At 45.6% G+C, this 14,947-nt stretch overlaps 1 protein-coding gene across 1 annotated transcript; it reads right to left on the reverse strand.

Annotated features, from left to right (window-relative positions):
- Positions 1–2,994: 2,994 nt before the first annotated feature.
- THYN1 (thymocyte nuclear protein 1) lies at positions 2,995–14,921 on the reverse strand. The gene is made up of 8 exons (XM_032230105.1): positions 14,772–14,921; positions 13,178–13,250; positions 11,749–11,945; positions 11,322–11,390; positions 9,505–9,597; positions 7,259–7,354; positions 5,893–6,043; positions 2,995–3,179 (listed from the first exon to the last, which is right to left on the reverse strand). Exons 2-8 carry the CDS (start codon positions 13,218–13,220, stop codon positions 3,121–3,123), a joined length of 708 nt encoding a protein of 235 aa, XP_032085996.1. The 5' UTR covers positions 13,221–13,250; positions 14,772–14,921; the 3' UTR covers positions 2,995–3,120.
- Between the last annotated feature and the right edge of the window lie 26 nt (positions 14,922–14,947).

The following is a 14,947-nucleotide window of genomic DNA, read 5'->3' on the forward strand; positions in this document are numbered from 1 at the left end:
TATATATGTATATTTTTATCCTGGTCCCACCAGTCTTTGTTCTGGCCCCCACATAGAACCACAGCGGAGCCAATAAATTTCTGTGGCTAAGCGAGGCAGTTAAATGTGATTTTTGCCCCGTTTCACGGCCTTTCTTGCCACCGTTGTTAAACAAATCGCTGCCATGGTTCAATTAGTGACAGCATCGTCGTTAAGTGAATCTGGCTTTCCATTGACTTAGCTGGTCAGAAGGTCCCCAAAGGGGATCATCACACTGCAACACACTCATCACAAGTATGAGTCGGTGGCCAAGTGTCTGGATTTTGGTCCTGTGACCATGAGGATGCTATTACAATGGTGGTATGAAAAAACGGTCTCAAGTCATTTTTTTTCCATTGTTAAATTCAAATGGTCACTAAATGGACTGTTGTAAGTCAACGGCTACCTGTATACAAGGCTTCTCTGAGCATACTTATAAGAGCCGAGGTGGCGCAGTGGTTAGGGTGCAGTACTGCAGGCCACTTCAGCTGACTGTTATCTGCAGTTCGGCGGTTCTAATCTCACCGGCTCAAGGTTGACTCAGCCTTCCATCCTTCCGAGGTGGGTGAAATGAGGACCCAGACTGTGGGGGCGATATGCTGACTCTGTAAACTGCTTAGAGAGGGCTGAAAGCCCTATGAAGCTGTATATAAGTCTAACTGCTATTGCTATTGCTATACTTCACAACCTTGTAAGATTTCCTCAAGAAGAAGGATGGAGATAGAAGGTTTTGAGAGCGGTACCACCATTGTTCTAGAGAACTTCACGGACAGCTTGCAACTTTCCAGGTTCTTTCTTGAGTTCCTTCTTCAATTGCAGCATCGTTGCAGGGTGAGGACAAAACCATCCCATCCTTTTCTCAGAGAACTTTGCCCCTTGGAGACTATTGGTGTGGTTTTTTTGGGGGGGGGGGGGCTCAAAAGAAAACCACCTGTTGTCAAAAAGGACGCGGACACCTTAAGTAATAATCCACTTTGCTCTCCGCTCATTTATTAGGACTGCAGAGAGCTTTACTTGTAAAACGTAATTTTTAAAAGGTTTTGCCAAACATCTGAGGACAACCTTATAGCAATAGCAGTTAGACTTACATACCGCTTCATAGGGCTTTCAGCCCTCTAGTTTACAGAGTCAGCATATCGCCACCAACAACAATCCGGGTCCTTATTTTACCCACCTCGGAAGGATGGAAGGCTGAGTCAACCCTGAGCCGGTGAGATTTGAACAGCCGAACTGCCGAACTAGCAGTCAGCTGAAGTAGCCTGCAGTACTGCACTCTAACCACTGCGCCACCTCGGCTCTCGAACCTTGAAGTAGGGCGCGACAAAGCTACACTGGGCTTTGGAAAGAACCATTCGTACCCTGTGCTTGTATTCTCTGTGACACTCTGGCTCTGAGATAAATATGATTTTGAAGCTCCCGAGAGAATGAACCCGCGCTTCCTTTACTTCTCCAGCCTTAGGAGAGAAAGCTGGAAAGCTTTTGGTTGTGAAATTCAGCTACTAGATTTGGTCCTCTGGGAACCGGGAGATGGAGGGGGTATAGTTGTGGCCAAAATGGTGGAAACTTTTTGGAGAAAAGGAGTATTTTCTAAAACTAGCGCATAGGACCACTCTTTTTTGAATAGTACCGTAAAATTATATATCAATGGAAAGATAATTTAATCAAAAAAATGTAATTCAATTACTTTTATGAAGGATTTGCTATTAGAAGTCATAAAGAAGAAAAGTGAAATGAGATGTACAAAAAGTATCACCATAGAACAGTGATGGTGAACCTTTTTTCCCACGGGTGCCAAAAGCGTGCAGGCTGTCGCAGCCCGTTTCCCGACTTCTGGTCGTCCCGTTTTTTGCCCTCCCAGCCTCTAGGGGCTTTCTAGGAGCCCGGAGAGGGCGAAAATAGCCTCCCCTGCCCCCCCCCGAGGCCAGAAACCCCACCACCCCGAGCCTTCGCGCGAGCCCTGTATTTCACTGTCCGAATCTGCTGTCCTATCCACTGGCCGCTGGGGGCCACAACAGTTATCATGCTTTGATTATTTAAAAAAAAATAAGGCAGTGGGCACAGCCAACATACTTTCCTCCTCCTATTTACCCCACAACAACAACAATTACACTGTGAAGTAGGGCTGAGAGGGACTGGGCCAAACTCACCAAGCAACTTTCATGCCAGAGGTGGGAATAGAACTCAACATCTCCTAGTGCAGTGTTTCTCAACCTGGGCAACTTGAAGATGTCTGGACTTCAACTCCCAGAATTCCCCAGCCAGCATTCGCTGGCTGGGGAATTCTGGGAGTTGAAGTCCGGACATCTTCAAGTTGTCAAGGTTGAGAAACACTGTCCTAGTGATTGGCTCAAAGTCACCCAGCCGGCTTTCACACACCTAAGGCTGGACTTAGAACTCACCGTCTCCCGGTTTCTAGCCTAGTGCCTTAACCACTAGACCAAACTGGCCTCCTGAGTGCCAAATTTTATTGGGAGAAGGAGAGGCAGTCTGTTTATGCTCAGATGATTCTCAAGATTTCTCTTAAGAATTCCTCAGCGCTTACCACAAGAATTCACCCCAGTCTTGCCTTGTTAAAGCAATTGGCAGCTTTTGCATTTTAAAGACCATATAGTATCACACAAGATCCACGAATCTATTCTTGTTGGTTCGTTGGTTTTCCAGACTTGTATTCCTGTTTCTGCATCATTTTATAATGACTTTATGCCGGCTTGGAATTGGTTTGTATTTTCACACAGAGGTGTATATTTGCACACAGGTGGCACTTTTCTATTTTTTTAATGTGCGCTTGGAAATTTTTTGCACATAACCTCACAGAGTTTCATTGGGAAACCTGCAGTATTGGGAAGGCAGATAATTACGGCCTTTTGATTTTAGCAAACGAGCTAATTGTTAAATCGGTCTCTTTTAAGTGCAAGCTGATTCGAGGCCTGAAGAACATCGTTTTCCCTCCCTTGAAAATTTAAAATAAATCATTACTAAAAAAAAAAAACAGATTTATTTAGAAAAGGTTGCACCACAATCAAACAGGAACTAGAACAACTTGAACGGTAAACTCTCGTGCGCTTTGCTGTCGGTTGGCTTTGAAAGGAAATGGTTTTAAAATCAGTTCTCGTGAGTCTTTCTCGTCCCTTTCTCAAGGCTCAAAATGAATTCAAATTCCTCTTGAAAAGAAAAAGAGAAAAGTCAATCAGTTAAGGTGCATCCTGCTCTATTTACCTTTTCTTAACCCCCTGGCTTAACAGAGAGTCCTCAATGATGACAAATGAGATCGAGATGCCATCATTGAGCAAGGCAAAGGTTATAAAGCACAGCATCATGTGACTTCATGCTTAGCGACAGCAATCCAGGCAGTTCTGATTCGTGACCCGACAAAAGGGCGAACGACAAAACCGCGGCCGACTAAACTGCATCGCTGACGTCATCAACGTGGCGACAACAGCCAGCGCGGAGAAAGAAGGGTGCTTTAAATAGCGCGTCGAAAGAAAGTCAATTTAACTTAAGGTAAGGGTTAGGTTTAGGGTTAGGTTAAGGGTTAGGGTTAGGTTAAGGGTTAGGGTTAGGTTAAGGGTTAGGGTTAGGTTAAGGGTTAGGGTTAGAGTTAGGTTAAGGGTTAGGGTTAGAGTTAGGTTAAGGGTTAGGTTTAGAGTTAGGTTAAGGGTTAGGGTTAGGGGTTAAGTTTAGGTTTAGGGTTTATAGCGTGCTTCTTTCTCCGCGCTGTTGTCGCCCTGTTGATGACGTCAGCGACGCGGTTTAGTCGGGCGCAGTTTTGTCATTTGCCCTTTTGTCGGTGAACCGTTCTGATTAACTGACGTAAACACAAGACGTGTGTTAAGGGGGAAGCGGAGAGTGTTCTGATCTAGACTTCCACAAGAGCATGAAACAAATTCCTTGTCCCGACAAAAAAAACCCTTTTATTAATTCCCTGTGAATTCTGCTCATTCACATCCAGCAAAGTCTTTCAAGGTAGGATTTACAGTCACAGACCTTATCCGGCTTGGAGAGCTGCCAGGTTGATATCTGCAAAACTTGGCAAGGAGTCTAGGAGAGTCAGGAACCAATAAAGTGAACTAATTGTCTCCTGCAAACTCCACTTCCCTTTTGCTCCTCTCTTATTTCCTTTGGGCGGGGCCATTCATCGTCCACCCGTTGATCCCTGTTCCTTAGCTGCTCCCTTCATCTGGCAACTCTGCGCATGCGCACACTGGGAACAGGCTCCAGCTGTTCATCTGCCTCACTGATGTGTGACTCTGAAGGCAGCTGACAACTGGCATTCAGCCCTGGCTGCCTCCGACACAGAGCCCTCATCAGAGCCTTCCCCAGACTCCAGGACTGGCCCATCTTCCTCCCCAGCCTCCTCACTGTCCGAATCTGCTGCCATATCCGCTGGCCATTGGCAGACCACAAAAGAATACCCAGGTAAGAAGTCCATAAGGGTTGGAGAGGGCTGGCCCACGCCGCAGAAGGGTTGGGAGTGCTGTCAAAGTGTGGTACAAGCTCAGAGGCTAGGGAAAGACTCTGTGTGTGTGTGTGTGCGCGCGCGTGCGCAGGTGCAGACAGGTTGGGGAAAGAGATCACACTGGTGGGTGTAAGTGTGCAAAGGGAGGAGGAGGTCTGAGTGAAGAAGGAGGTGTGGGGGAAACCTATTGGGGTGACCTGTGACTTATTGAGGCTAACCACAGTTTGTTTAGTAAGCAGCAAACATCCGGGGTTGACTTATCCTTGTGCATTGGTTTGGCTTTACCTTGGCCCAAACTGAACTGATTGTGGTTTACTCAAAAGTAAACTGCGAGAAATGGAAATCCGTGGAGTATTAAAAGCAGACCCTAACTGCTCCCTTAACGGATTTTGATCCCCAAAGCAAATGATCCAGAAACTTGATTAATTTCAAATCTATCCCATTCCAAGATGGCATTTACTTCTAGGTGATGTTCGATTTATGTTCACAGTTGGGACTTGAACATCTATTGCTAAGCAAGGCAGCTATTAAGTGAGCCATGGCCCGTTTGATGACTCTTGTTGTGGTTACTAAGTGAATCATGCTGCTGAATCAAGAGCCGAGGTGGCGCAGTGGTTAAATGCAGCACTGCAGGCTACTTCAGCCGACTGCAGTTCAGCAGTTCGGCTGTTCAAATCTCACCGGCTCAAGGTTGACTCAGCCTTCCATCCTTCTGAGCTGGGTAAAATGAGGACCCGGATTGTTGGGGGCAATATGCTGACTCTGTAAACCGCTTAGAGAGGGCTGAAAGCCCTATGAAGCGCTATATAACTCTAAGTATTGCTATTGCTGTTAAGCATACCTGCCTTTGACCTTCCCCACTGGACTTCGCTTGTGCAAAGTGGGCAGGGATGGTCAAACATGAATCGAATGCTTTATTTGGCCAAGTGTCTGGGCAACGTAATGGAGGTGTTTACTGGCTGGATGCCCTTCGTATCACCAATGCGGAGTTTTGTTCAGCAGATACATCCTCATTGTGCTCAGACAGAGAAATATCTGCCTCTACCTAGGATTGAACTCACAGCCTCCTGATTGTGAGGCGAGAGCTCCACCTCTAGCCCACCGCACCTCTGAGTAAAAAAAAAAAAAAAATGCAATAAGAAAAAAAATAATAATAATACCACAGTCAAACTACATGGGTTAATAAGATTAATAGCAGCCCTAATGGCAAAAGACTCCTATAAATGGTTGCAACTGCAAACAGCTTGCCCAGTTTCCAAATTTTGTTCATGTGACTGCTGTTGTAAATCCTTTCGTTCAGCGCCGTCGTAGCTTTGAAAATGCGCTGAACAGATTGTCGTAACTCAAGGACTCTGTATGTGCGCAGCGGAACTAATCGGGAGGCGCAAACACAGCCTCGGGTTCTCTCAAGGCCTTACCATCCGTGACAGGCTGGACGGACAGCCTCGGTCTCGTGAAGAGAGCCATCTCTTTCAGGGGGCCTCCGGACCTCTGGTGGGCTTGACGATGGGCTTTGAGCTCAGCCAGAGGGATGAACCGTCGAGTCATTCGCACAAACTGGACATCGACCTGCGAAAGCAAAAAAGGGGGTGGGAGCTTCGTCGCTGGAGGCTTTCGAGAAGAGATGGGACCGCCGTTTGTCAGAAATAGAGCAGGGTCTCCTGCTTGAGCAGGGGGTTGGACTAGATGACCTATAACGGCAATGGCGAACCTTTTTCTTACAGCGTGACAAAATTGTTTGCGCGCGCCCATGCCCACACCAATTCAATCCCCCCTACCCACTTGCCCATATGTTCGTTAAACCCCCCACCTCCCCCACCCGGTGCATGTATGCACGACCACTCCCTAGGCTCCGGAGGCTTTCCTGAAGCCTAGGGAGAGAAAAGACGGCCTCGCCTGGCCCTCCTCTAGAAGCCGGAAACGCATCATTTCCAAACTTCCGGTTGGATCGCTGGGTGGCTTTTTCGCCCTCCCCAGCCTCTGGAGGCTTTCCTGAAGCCTGGGGAGGGCAAAAACAGCCACCCCCAGCTCTCCGGAAGGCCGAAATTCAGCTGGCCGGCACTTGAATGCACGCCGGAGCTGACTACTCGCGTGCCAGCAAATACGACTCTGGGTGCCATCGGCGGCAGGCGTGCCATAGATTCACCATCACGGACCTATAAGGTCCCTTCCAACTCCGTTAATCTGTTATACAATACAATAGCAGAGTTGGAAGGGACCTTGGAGGTCTTCTAGTCCAACCCCCTGCCTAGGCAGGAAACCCTACACCACTTCAGACAAATGGAAATCCAACATCTTCTTTAAAACGTCCAGTGTTGGAGCATTCACAACTTCTGGAGGCAAGTTCTTCCACTGATTAATTGTTCTGTCAGGAAGTTTCTCCTCAGTTCTAAGTTGCTTCTCTCCTAGATTAGTTTCCACCCATTGCTTCTTGTCCTGCCCTCAGGTGCTTTGGAGAATAGCTTGACTCCCTCTTCTTTGTGGCAGCCCCTGAGATATTGGAAGACTGCTATCATGTCTCCCCTGGTCCTTCTTTTCATTAAACTAGACATACCCAGTTCCTGCAACCGTTCTTCATAGGTTTTAGCCTCCAGCCCCCTAATCCTCTTTGTTGCTCTTCTCTGCACTCTTTCTAGGGTCTCCACATCCTTTTTACATCGTAGTGACCAAAACTGGATGCAGTATTCCAATTATGGCTTTACCAAGGCCTTATAAAGTGGTATTAACACTTCACGTGTTAAAGGACCTTAGCAAACCACAAGGCCCAGATGAAATCCATCTTACCATGGACCATTTGGGATCTTCCTTTGTGCTGGAAGCATCGTAATGTGGATTACTCTTTTCAAACTGGGTGTGATCAGGGTAAGCCTCTTTAACAACCTAGGAAGGAAAGGGGAGAGGAGATCCCAGTTACTACAGCCACACAGCCATGAGGACCAAAATATATGGGTGAAATCCAGCAGGTTCTGACAGGTTCTGGAGAACCGGTAGCAGGAATTTTGAGTCGTTCAGAGAACCGGCAAAACTGGCTGGCCCCAGAGTGGGGCGGGAGTGGGGATTTTGCAGTATCCTTCCCCTGCCATGCTCACCAAGCCACACTCACCACGCCACATCACTTCCACAGAACCGGTAGTAAAAAAAAATTGAATTTCACCACTGCAAAAACATCCTTCGTGGTTCAAAGAGGCAATAATAGCAATAGCAATAGCAGTTAGACTTATATACCGCTTCATAGGGCTTTCAGCCATCTCTAAGCGGTTTACAGAGTCAGCATATTGCCCCCAACAACAATCCGGGTCCTCATTTCACCCACTTTGGAAGGATGGAAGACTGAGTCAACCTTGAGCCGGTGAGATTTGAACCGCCGAACTGCAGATAGCAGTCAGCTGAAGTGGCCTGCAGTACTGCACCCTAACCACTGCGCCAACTCGGCAGTGCCTCACAATCCAACATTCTGATCTTAATGTTATTGATTGTACAGGTAGTCCTCAACTTATGACCCCCATGGAGCCCAAAATTTCAATGGCTAAGCAAGGCGGTGATTCAGCGAGCTTTGCCCCATTTTTATAACCTTCCTTGCCACGGTTGTTAAGCGAATCACTGCAGTTGATAAGCGAGTCGCACGGTTGTTAAGTGAACCCAGCTTGCCCCTCGAATGGGCTTGTCGCAAAAGGGAATTGTGTGACCTTGGGAGACTGCCACTGTCGTAAATACGAAACGGTTGCTGAGCTTCCGAATTTTGATCACGTGGCAACAGGGAGACTGCAACAATTGTAAGTCTTAAAAGCAGTCGTAACTCCGTTTATTCAATACCATTGTTGCTTTGAACAGTCACTAAATGGGCTGTTGTAAGTTGAGGATTACCTGGGCGGTTAAGAAATAGGAAATATAAATAAACCTACAAGACCCATCTACAATTCACCCATTTTACGAATAGAATAAAATAGAGTAGGAATAGAGCAGAGTAGGAATAGAGTAGAGTAGGAATAGAGTAGGAATAGAATGTAGAGTAGCAATAGAATAGAATATAGAGTAAAGTAGAGTAGGAATAGAGCAGAGTAAGAATAGAGTAGAGTAAGAATAGAGTAGGAATAGAAAAAAAAGGAATAGAGTAAGAATAGAGTAGGAATAGAATGTAAAGTAGGAATAGAATAGAATATATAGAGTAGAGTAGGAATAGAGTAAGAATAGAGTAGAGTAGGAATAGAGTAGAGTAAGAATAAAGTAGGAATAGAGTAGAGTAAGAATAGAGTAGAGTAGGAATAGACTGTAGAGTAGGAATAGAATAGAATATAGAGTAGGAATAGAATAGAGTAGGAATAGAGTAAGAATAAAGTAGGAATAGAATGTAGAATAGGAATAGTATAGAGTAGAGTAGGAATAGAGTAGAGTAGGAATAGAGTAAGAATAGAGTAGGAATAGAATGTAGAGTACGAGTAGAGTAGAGTAAGAATAAAGTAGGAATAGAGTAGAGTAAGAATAGAGTAGAGTAGGAATAGACTGTAGAGTAGGAATAGAATAGAATATAGAGTAGGAATAGAATAGAGTAGGAATAGAGTAAGAATAAAGTAGGAATAGAATGTAGAATAGGAATAGTATAGAGTAGAGTAGGAATAGAGTAGAGTAGAGTAGGAATAGAGTAAGAATAGAGTAGGAATAGAATGTAGAGTACGAGTAGAGTAGAGTAAGAATAGAGTAGGAATAGAATGTAGAGTAGGAATAGAGTAGGAATGGAATAGAATGTAGGGTAGGAATGGAATAAAATTAGAGTTGGAATAGAGTAGGAGTAGAGTAGAAGAGTAGAAAAGAGTAGAGAAGAGAATTCTTCATTGGCCAAGTGTGATTGGACACACAAGGAATTTGGTGCATAAGCTCTCAGGTACATAAAAGATATAAATGATAAATCATGATCATAGTCATCATAAAGGCCAACATTCAATCTTGCCTTTCGCACATGAAGCCACTGTTCAGCCTGTTGGTGTTGTGGTGCTTTCCCAGAATTGTGCACGCCTATCCAACTCTGCACTCACCTTGATGATACCTGCAATCCCAGGTTCCTTGCAATTGCTGTGGTAGAAAAAAGCTTCCTCTCCAACTTTCATCTCCCGCAGGAAATTCCGTGCCTGCCAAGGCAGAAGAGGGGTTTCCAGCTTTTGTTATGTGCAGGAAACAAGCCGCAGCTCGCACACTTTTATATAAGCCCCACGGCCATCTATATTGCTCCAGTTTTAGAAGTAAAAAAAAATCATTTTAACAGAGTTGGAAGGGACCTTGTAGGTCATCTAGCCTAACCCCTCTCTGTCCAAGCAGGACCCTACAACATTCCAGTCTCTTCTTGAAAGCCTCCAGTGATGAAGCTCCCACAACCTCGGAAGGCAACTTCTGTTCCATTGATTGATTGTTCTCACTGTCAGAAAGTTCCTCCTTTCTAGGTTGAATATCTTCTTGCTCAGTTTCCATCCATTATTCCTTGTCTGGCCTTCGGGTGCTTTGATTTTTGATTTTAACTTTATTTGTATGCCGCCCTTTTCCCTGAGGGGACTCAGGGCGGCTCACAATTCAGGGGGAGGGAAGTACAAAACAAGTTATACACATGAGACAATACATCGTTAAAAAAGCACAACAGTCATACTATTCGGGTGGGGTTGAAGTCTTTAGCCCCAGGCCTGTTGGGACAGCCAGGTTTTAAGGGCTACGCGGAAGGTCTGGAGGGTGGTAAGAGTACGAATCTCCACGGGGAGTTCGTTCCATAGGGTCGGAGCAGCCACCGAGAAGGCTCTCCTCCGGGTAGTTGCCAGTCGACATTGACCGGCTGATGGAATTCGGAGGAGGCCTAATCTATGGGATCTTATTGGCCTAGTGGAAGTAATTGGCAGTAGGCGGTCTCTCAAGTACCCAGATCCAATACCATGGAAAACAGGTTGACCCCCTCCTCTCTGTGGCAGCCCCTCACATATTGGAAGATGCTCTCCTGTCTCCCTTGGTCCTTCTCTTCACTAGACTAGCCATGCCCAGTTCCTGGAACCATTCCTCGTATGTTTTAGCCTCCAGTCCCCTAATCTTCTTGGTTGCTCTTCTCTGCACTCTTTCTAGAGTCTCAACATCTTTTTATAGTGTGGTGACCAAAACTGGATGCAGTACTCTAGGTGTGGTTTTACTAAGGCTTTACAGAGTGGTATTAGTACTTCACTTGATCTTGATTGCATCCCTCTGTTAATGCAATTTAGGATTGCATTGGGTTTTTTGGCTGCCGCCAAGTAAGAATACAGTATTAGCAAAAGATGCAATTATAATGAGTAACCATAATGAATTTCGTCTAACCAGGTTGCTTTCCCATGTTCCACTAAGCCATATTTCGGGTAACCATAGTTTGCACAATGAGCAAGAAACGTCTGGGTTGATATATCATTGTATATTGGTTTGGCTCAGGGGTGAAATCCAGCAGGTTCTGGAAAACCAGGAGCAGAAATTTTGAATAGTTCGGAGAACCCGGAGCGGAAATTTTGAGTAGTTCAGAGAACCGGCAAATGCCATGTGGGGAGGGAATGGAGATTTTGCAGTAGCCTTTCCCTGCCACACCAAGCCATGTCCACAGAACCGGTAGTAAAAAAAAAAATGAATTTCACCACTGGTTTGGCTTTACCTTGGCCCAAACGTAACTAATTGTGGCTTATTCAGAAGTAAACTGCAAGAAGCAGACCTTAATTGATCTAAAAACTGGTTAATTTCAAATCTATCCCATTTAAGATATTTTACTTATAGGTAATCCTCAATTTATGAGCACAGTTGGGGGTTGAACATCTATTGCTAAGAAAGGCAGTATATATATATTCCACCACCGTTTTACCTGATAATTCCTGACTCCATCCCAGCAAGCCGTTTCGTTAGGCTGAGCTTTCAAGTCTTCAATGCCAAACTGGTGAACGAAACAGCAAACATCCCATTACTCAAAGCCCTGCTATTTTCTTCCATAAAACATTTAAATATTTTAAATTGAACATGATATATCAAACTGAGAAAAGAAGGCAAGGGAGAATAAACAGTGAAATATAAATGAATAAGCGAGGTATCTAGAAATGCCTCAGACAACAATCTGTCTGTGTAACATAAATCACTTGTAAATAAGAATGTATTCTGCTGATTAATAATAATAATAATAATAATAATGTAATCTGCTGATTTAAGGGACTGTTTTTGTTTCTGTTTTACTTCTATTGTTTCAAGCCTCCATCTCTACCAACTCATGGAATTAAAAGGTAAAATAACCCGCTCACCTTCACGTCGATTCCCTTTTGAAACCTGCTCTCCGGCTCAGATTTCATAAGCCAGTGAGTATAACCTGTCTTGCTTTTGTCCTCAATCCCAGCATCTTCTTTCGAGCTTGTCCCAGTCCTTCTCAACCCAGAACTGGGCCGTTTGGATCCCTCCGTCTTCTGGATCTCAGTTTTAGCCAATTTGGGCTGCTTGGTAGCTTGAGGAGACAAAATCAGAACACGGGATTTTGTAGAGATTCTTAGTCATCCAAATTGTCCCAAAGATGCTTTTTTTCAGGAGGCAAGTGGACTTTCTTGTTTTATTTTTCCTTTTGAAGACGTTTCGCTTCTCATCCAAGAAGCTTCTTCAGCTCTGACTGGATGGTGGGGAATGGAAGGATTTGTACTCCTTGCAGACAGCTGCTCATTTGCATCCTTTTAGACGGCTATTGAGATTTATCTGTGCCCGCAGTCACCTGAGTAGTAGTAGTGTAGTAGGAACCAGAAGCAAAAATTGCAGATGACAGGAACCAGGAGGGCCACTCAGGTGACCCTGAGGACACAGATAAACCCCCAGGTGGCCTCAATGACCCTCTAAAAGGATGCAAATGCCCAGCTGTCTGCAAGGAATATAAATCCTTCCATTCCCCACCATCCTGTCAAAGCTGAAGAAGCTTCTTGGATGAGAAGAGAAATGTCTGCAAAAGAAAAAACAAGGAAGTCCACTTGCCTCCAGAAAAAGCACCTTTGAGTAGGTTTTATTAAGTCTGGGAAGATGGATCTTAAATGAAGCAAAGGACAAAGAAGTTTAAAAAAAGGCTTGTCTGGAAAACTACCACATATATTCTTGGTTTTTTTGGAAGCACACCAGAGAATACGCGAGGAAGAAGAGGAAGAGAAGGAAGGAGGAGGAGGAAGAGGAGAAGGGGAAGAAGGGGAAGGAGGAAAAGGAAGAAGAAGGGGAAGGAGGAGAAGGGGAAGGAGGAGGAATGGTGCTCAATGATCTGAAAAGCGGACCCTGCAGCTGCGGGAATATGCTAGGAAGAAGTGGAGGCGAAGGGAGGAGGAGAAGGGGAAGGAGGAGAATGGGAATGGGAAGGAGGAGAAGGGGAAGGGGAAAAAGGCAGAGGAGAAGGAGAGGAAGAGGAATAGGAAGAAGAATAGAAGGAAGAGAAAGAAGGATGAGGGGATGGAGGAAGAGGGAGGAGGAGGAAGAGGGAGGAGGAGGAGGAGGAGGAGGAGAAGAAGAAGAAGAGGAGGAGGAGGAAAGTATGGAGGATCAACTACCCCTCTTCTGTGTGGGAAAATGCACATGACTGGAAACATTAGAAAAACCATACTGAGCTGTTACATCTTACTGCAAATTGGAATATAGGCATGGTTGAAGGAGAAGCATATATGTTAAACAGGAAACAGAGAGAATGTGCATTAAGGGGAAATATCCACTGACCCGTCAAAGCTGGCCGCCCTCTTTTCTTGCCACGGGCGGGCATTCTTTTGCTGCCAAGGAGTAGATTGGGTACCTGTAAAAAAAAAGAAAAGATTTCACTCGTGAATAAGTGGAAACCTTCTCTGATTGGCAGCTGTCCAGTTGGGTGGAAGATGGGTGGTTATAAAGAGGTTTTAAATAAATAAATGAACACCCAGTGTGGGTCCCCGAGGAGCCGGTTTAATTTCTAGTGAAAGTTCAGGTTTCATCTCCTTTTCATGTTGCTACTCCTCAAGGCTCGGGAGGCAGATCTGCCTGGAGGTAGGAGACCCCACCGACTAGAAATGCGGAGTCCAGGAGACAGTGCGTGTTACAGTAAGTGACAATACAATGGAGAAACTTAATATTAAACAATTAGGTCAGGTTTCATTGTACAACGAACACTTCGAATGGATTGCAGTGGTTCTCTTTTACGTTATATTTTGGACAAAAAGTCAAACGTTCTTATGCGTGTAATACTGACGTCCTAAACAGCAACGGATACTGATAGAATTTTCACCTTTCCCTTTTTCTCTCTTCAATAGTTAAAACTTTCAAACTATTGTGCATAATTTTTAATAACATTGCATAAAGATGACTGCACTGAAAACATAGTTTATCACGGATGGATGGATGGATGGATGGGAAGGGAAGGGAAGGGAAGGGAGGAAGGAAGGAAGGAAGGAAGGAAGGAAGGAAGGAAGGAAGGAAGGAAGGAAAGGTATAGCAGTGGGAAGAGACCTTGGAGGTCTTCTAGTTCAACCTCCTGCTCCAGCAGGAGGCCCTAAATACTATTCTGGACAAATTTCTATCCAGTCTCTTCTTAAAAACCTCCAGTGATGGGGCACCCAAAATTTCTGAAGGCAAGTTGTTCCACTTGTTTCAATTGTTCTCACAGGTAGGTAGGAAGGAGGGAGGGAGGAAAAAAGAGAAGGAAAGTAGCGGAAGGACAACAGAGTTGGAAGGGACCTTAAAGGTCTTCTAGTCCAACCACCCGCTGAAGCAAAAAAGCCCTGTACCACTGGTGGGTTGCTAACCAGTTTACTACTGGTTTTCTCATGCTCACTCGTATGTGCAACACTTCTGCACATGCGCAGAAGCGTCCGGGTGGGTGGGCAGAGCCTCCCGCCACCGCCACTACTGGTTCAGCCGAATTGGGTGAAACCGGGAGGCAACCCACCTCTGCCCTGTACCATTCCAGACAAGTGGCTGCCCAGTCTCTTCTTGGGCGTCTGCTGTGGCCTAGAGGTGGAGCTGTCTCCTCACAATCAGGAGGTTGTGAGTTCCATCCTAAGTAGAGGCAGTTGTAGGGTCTCCTGCTGGGGCGGGGGTGGGGGGTTGGACTAGATGACCCACAAGGTCCCTTCCAACTCTGTTAATCTGCATTTTCTTAAAAACCTCCAGCAATGGGGCACCCATAACTTCTGGAGGCAAGTCGTTCCACGTTGGCTAATTGTTTGGATGGATGGATGGATGGATGGATGGACGGACGGATGGATAGAAGGAAGGAAGGAAGAAGGAAGGAGGATGAGGATGAGGAAGAGAAGGGCGGGAGAAGGGGAGCAAAGCTGCATGCCTTCGTTTGAGAAGAGGCTTCCCGTGTACGTGAATGCTGCAGAAACAATCGCCCGGAAGAAGGGGGAAATGCGCCTACGACCTTCTCGGCTCTCCGTCCCCAGCACCAGCTGGAAGAGTCCTTGCAAAAAGTCCTTCCTTGCAAAAGCGCCGCTGTGCCTTTAAGACCAGCCCCCT

The sequence above is a fragment of the Thamnophis elegans genome, chromosome 13 (genome assembly GCF_009769535.1).
Source record: "Thamnophis elegans isolate rThaEle1 chromosome 13, rThaEle1.pri, whole genome shotgun sequence".
In the NCBI taxonomy this organism is placed as follows: Eukaryota; Metazoa; Chordata; class Lepidosauria; order Squamata; family Colubridae; genus Thamnophis; species Thamnophis elegans.

Excerpts from the sequence above, each read along its gene's own strand:
- THYN1 (XM_032230105.1), bottom strand. The coding sequence starts at position 13,220 with ATGCCCGCCCGTGGCAAGAAAAGAGGGCGGCCAGCTTTGACGG. Across the intron at positions 9,598-11,321 it reads ATGGAGTCAGGAATTATCAG|GCACGGAATTTCCTGCGGGA; the intron begins GTAAAACGGTGG and ends CTGCCTTGGCAG. Across the intron at positions 6,044-7,258 it reads AAGATCCCAAATGGTCCATG|GTCGATGTCCAGTTTGTGCG; the intron begins GTAAGATGGATT and ends TTGCTTTCGCAG.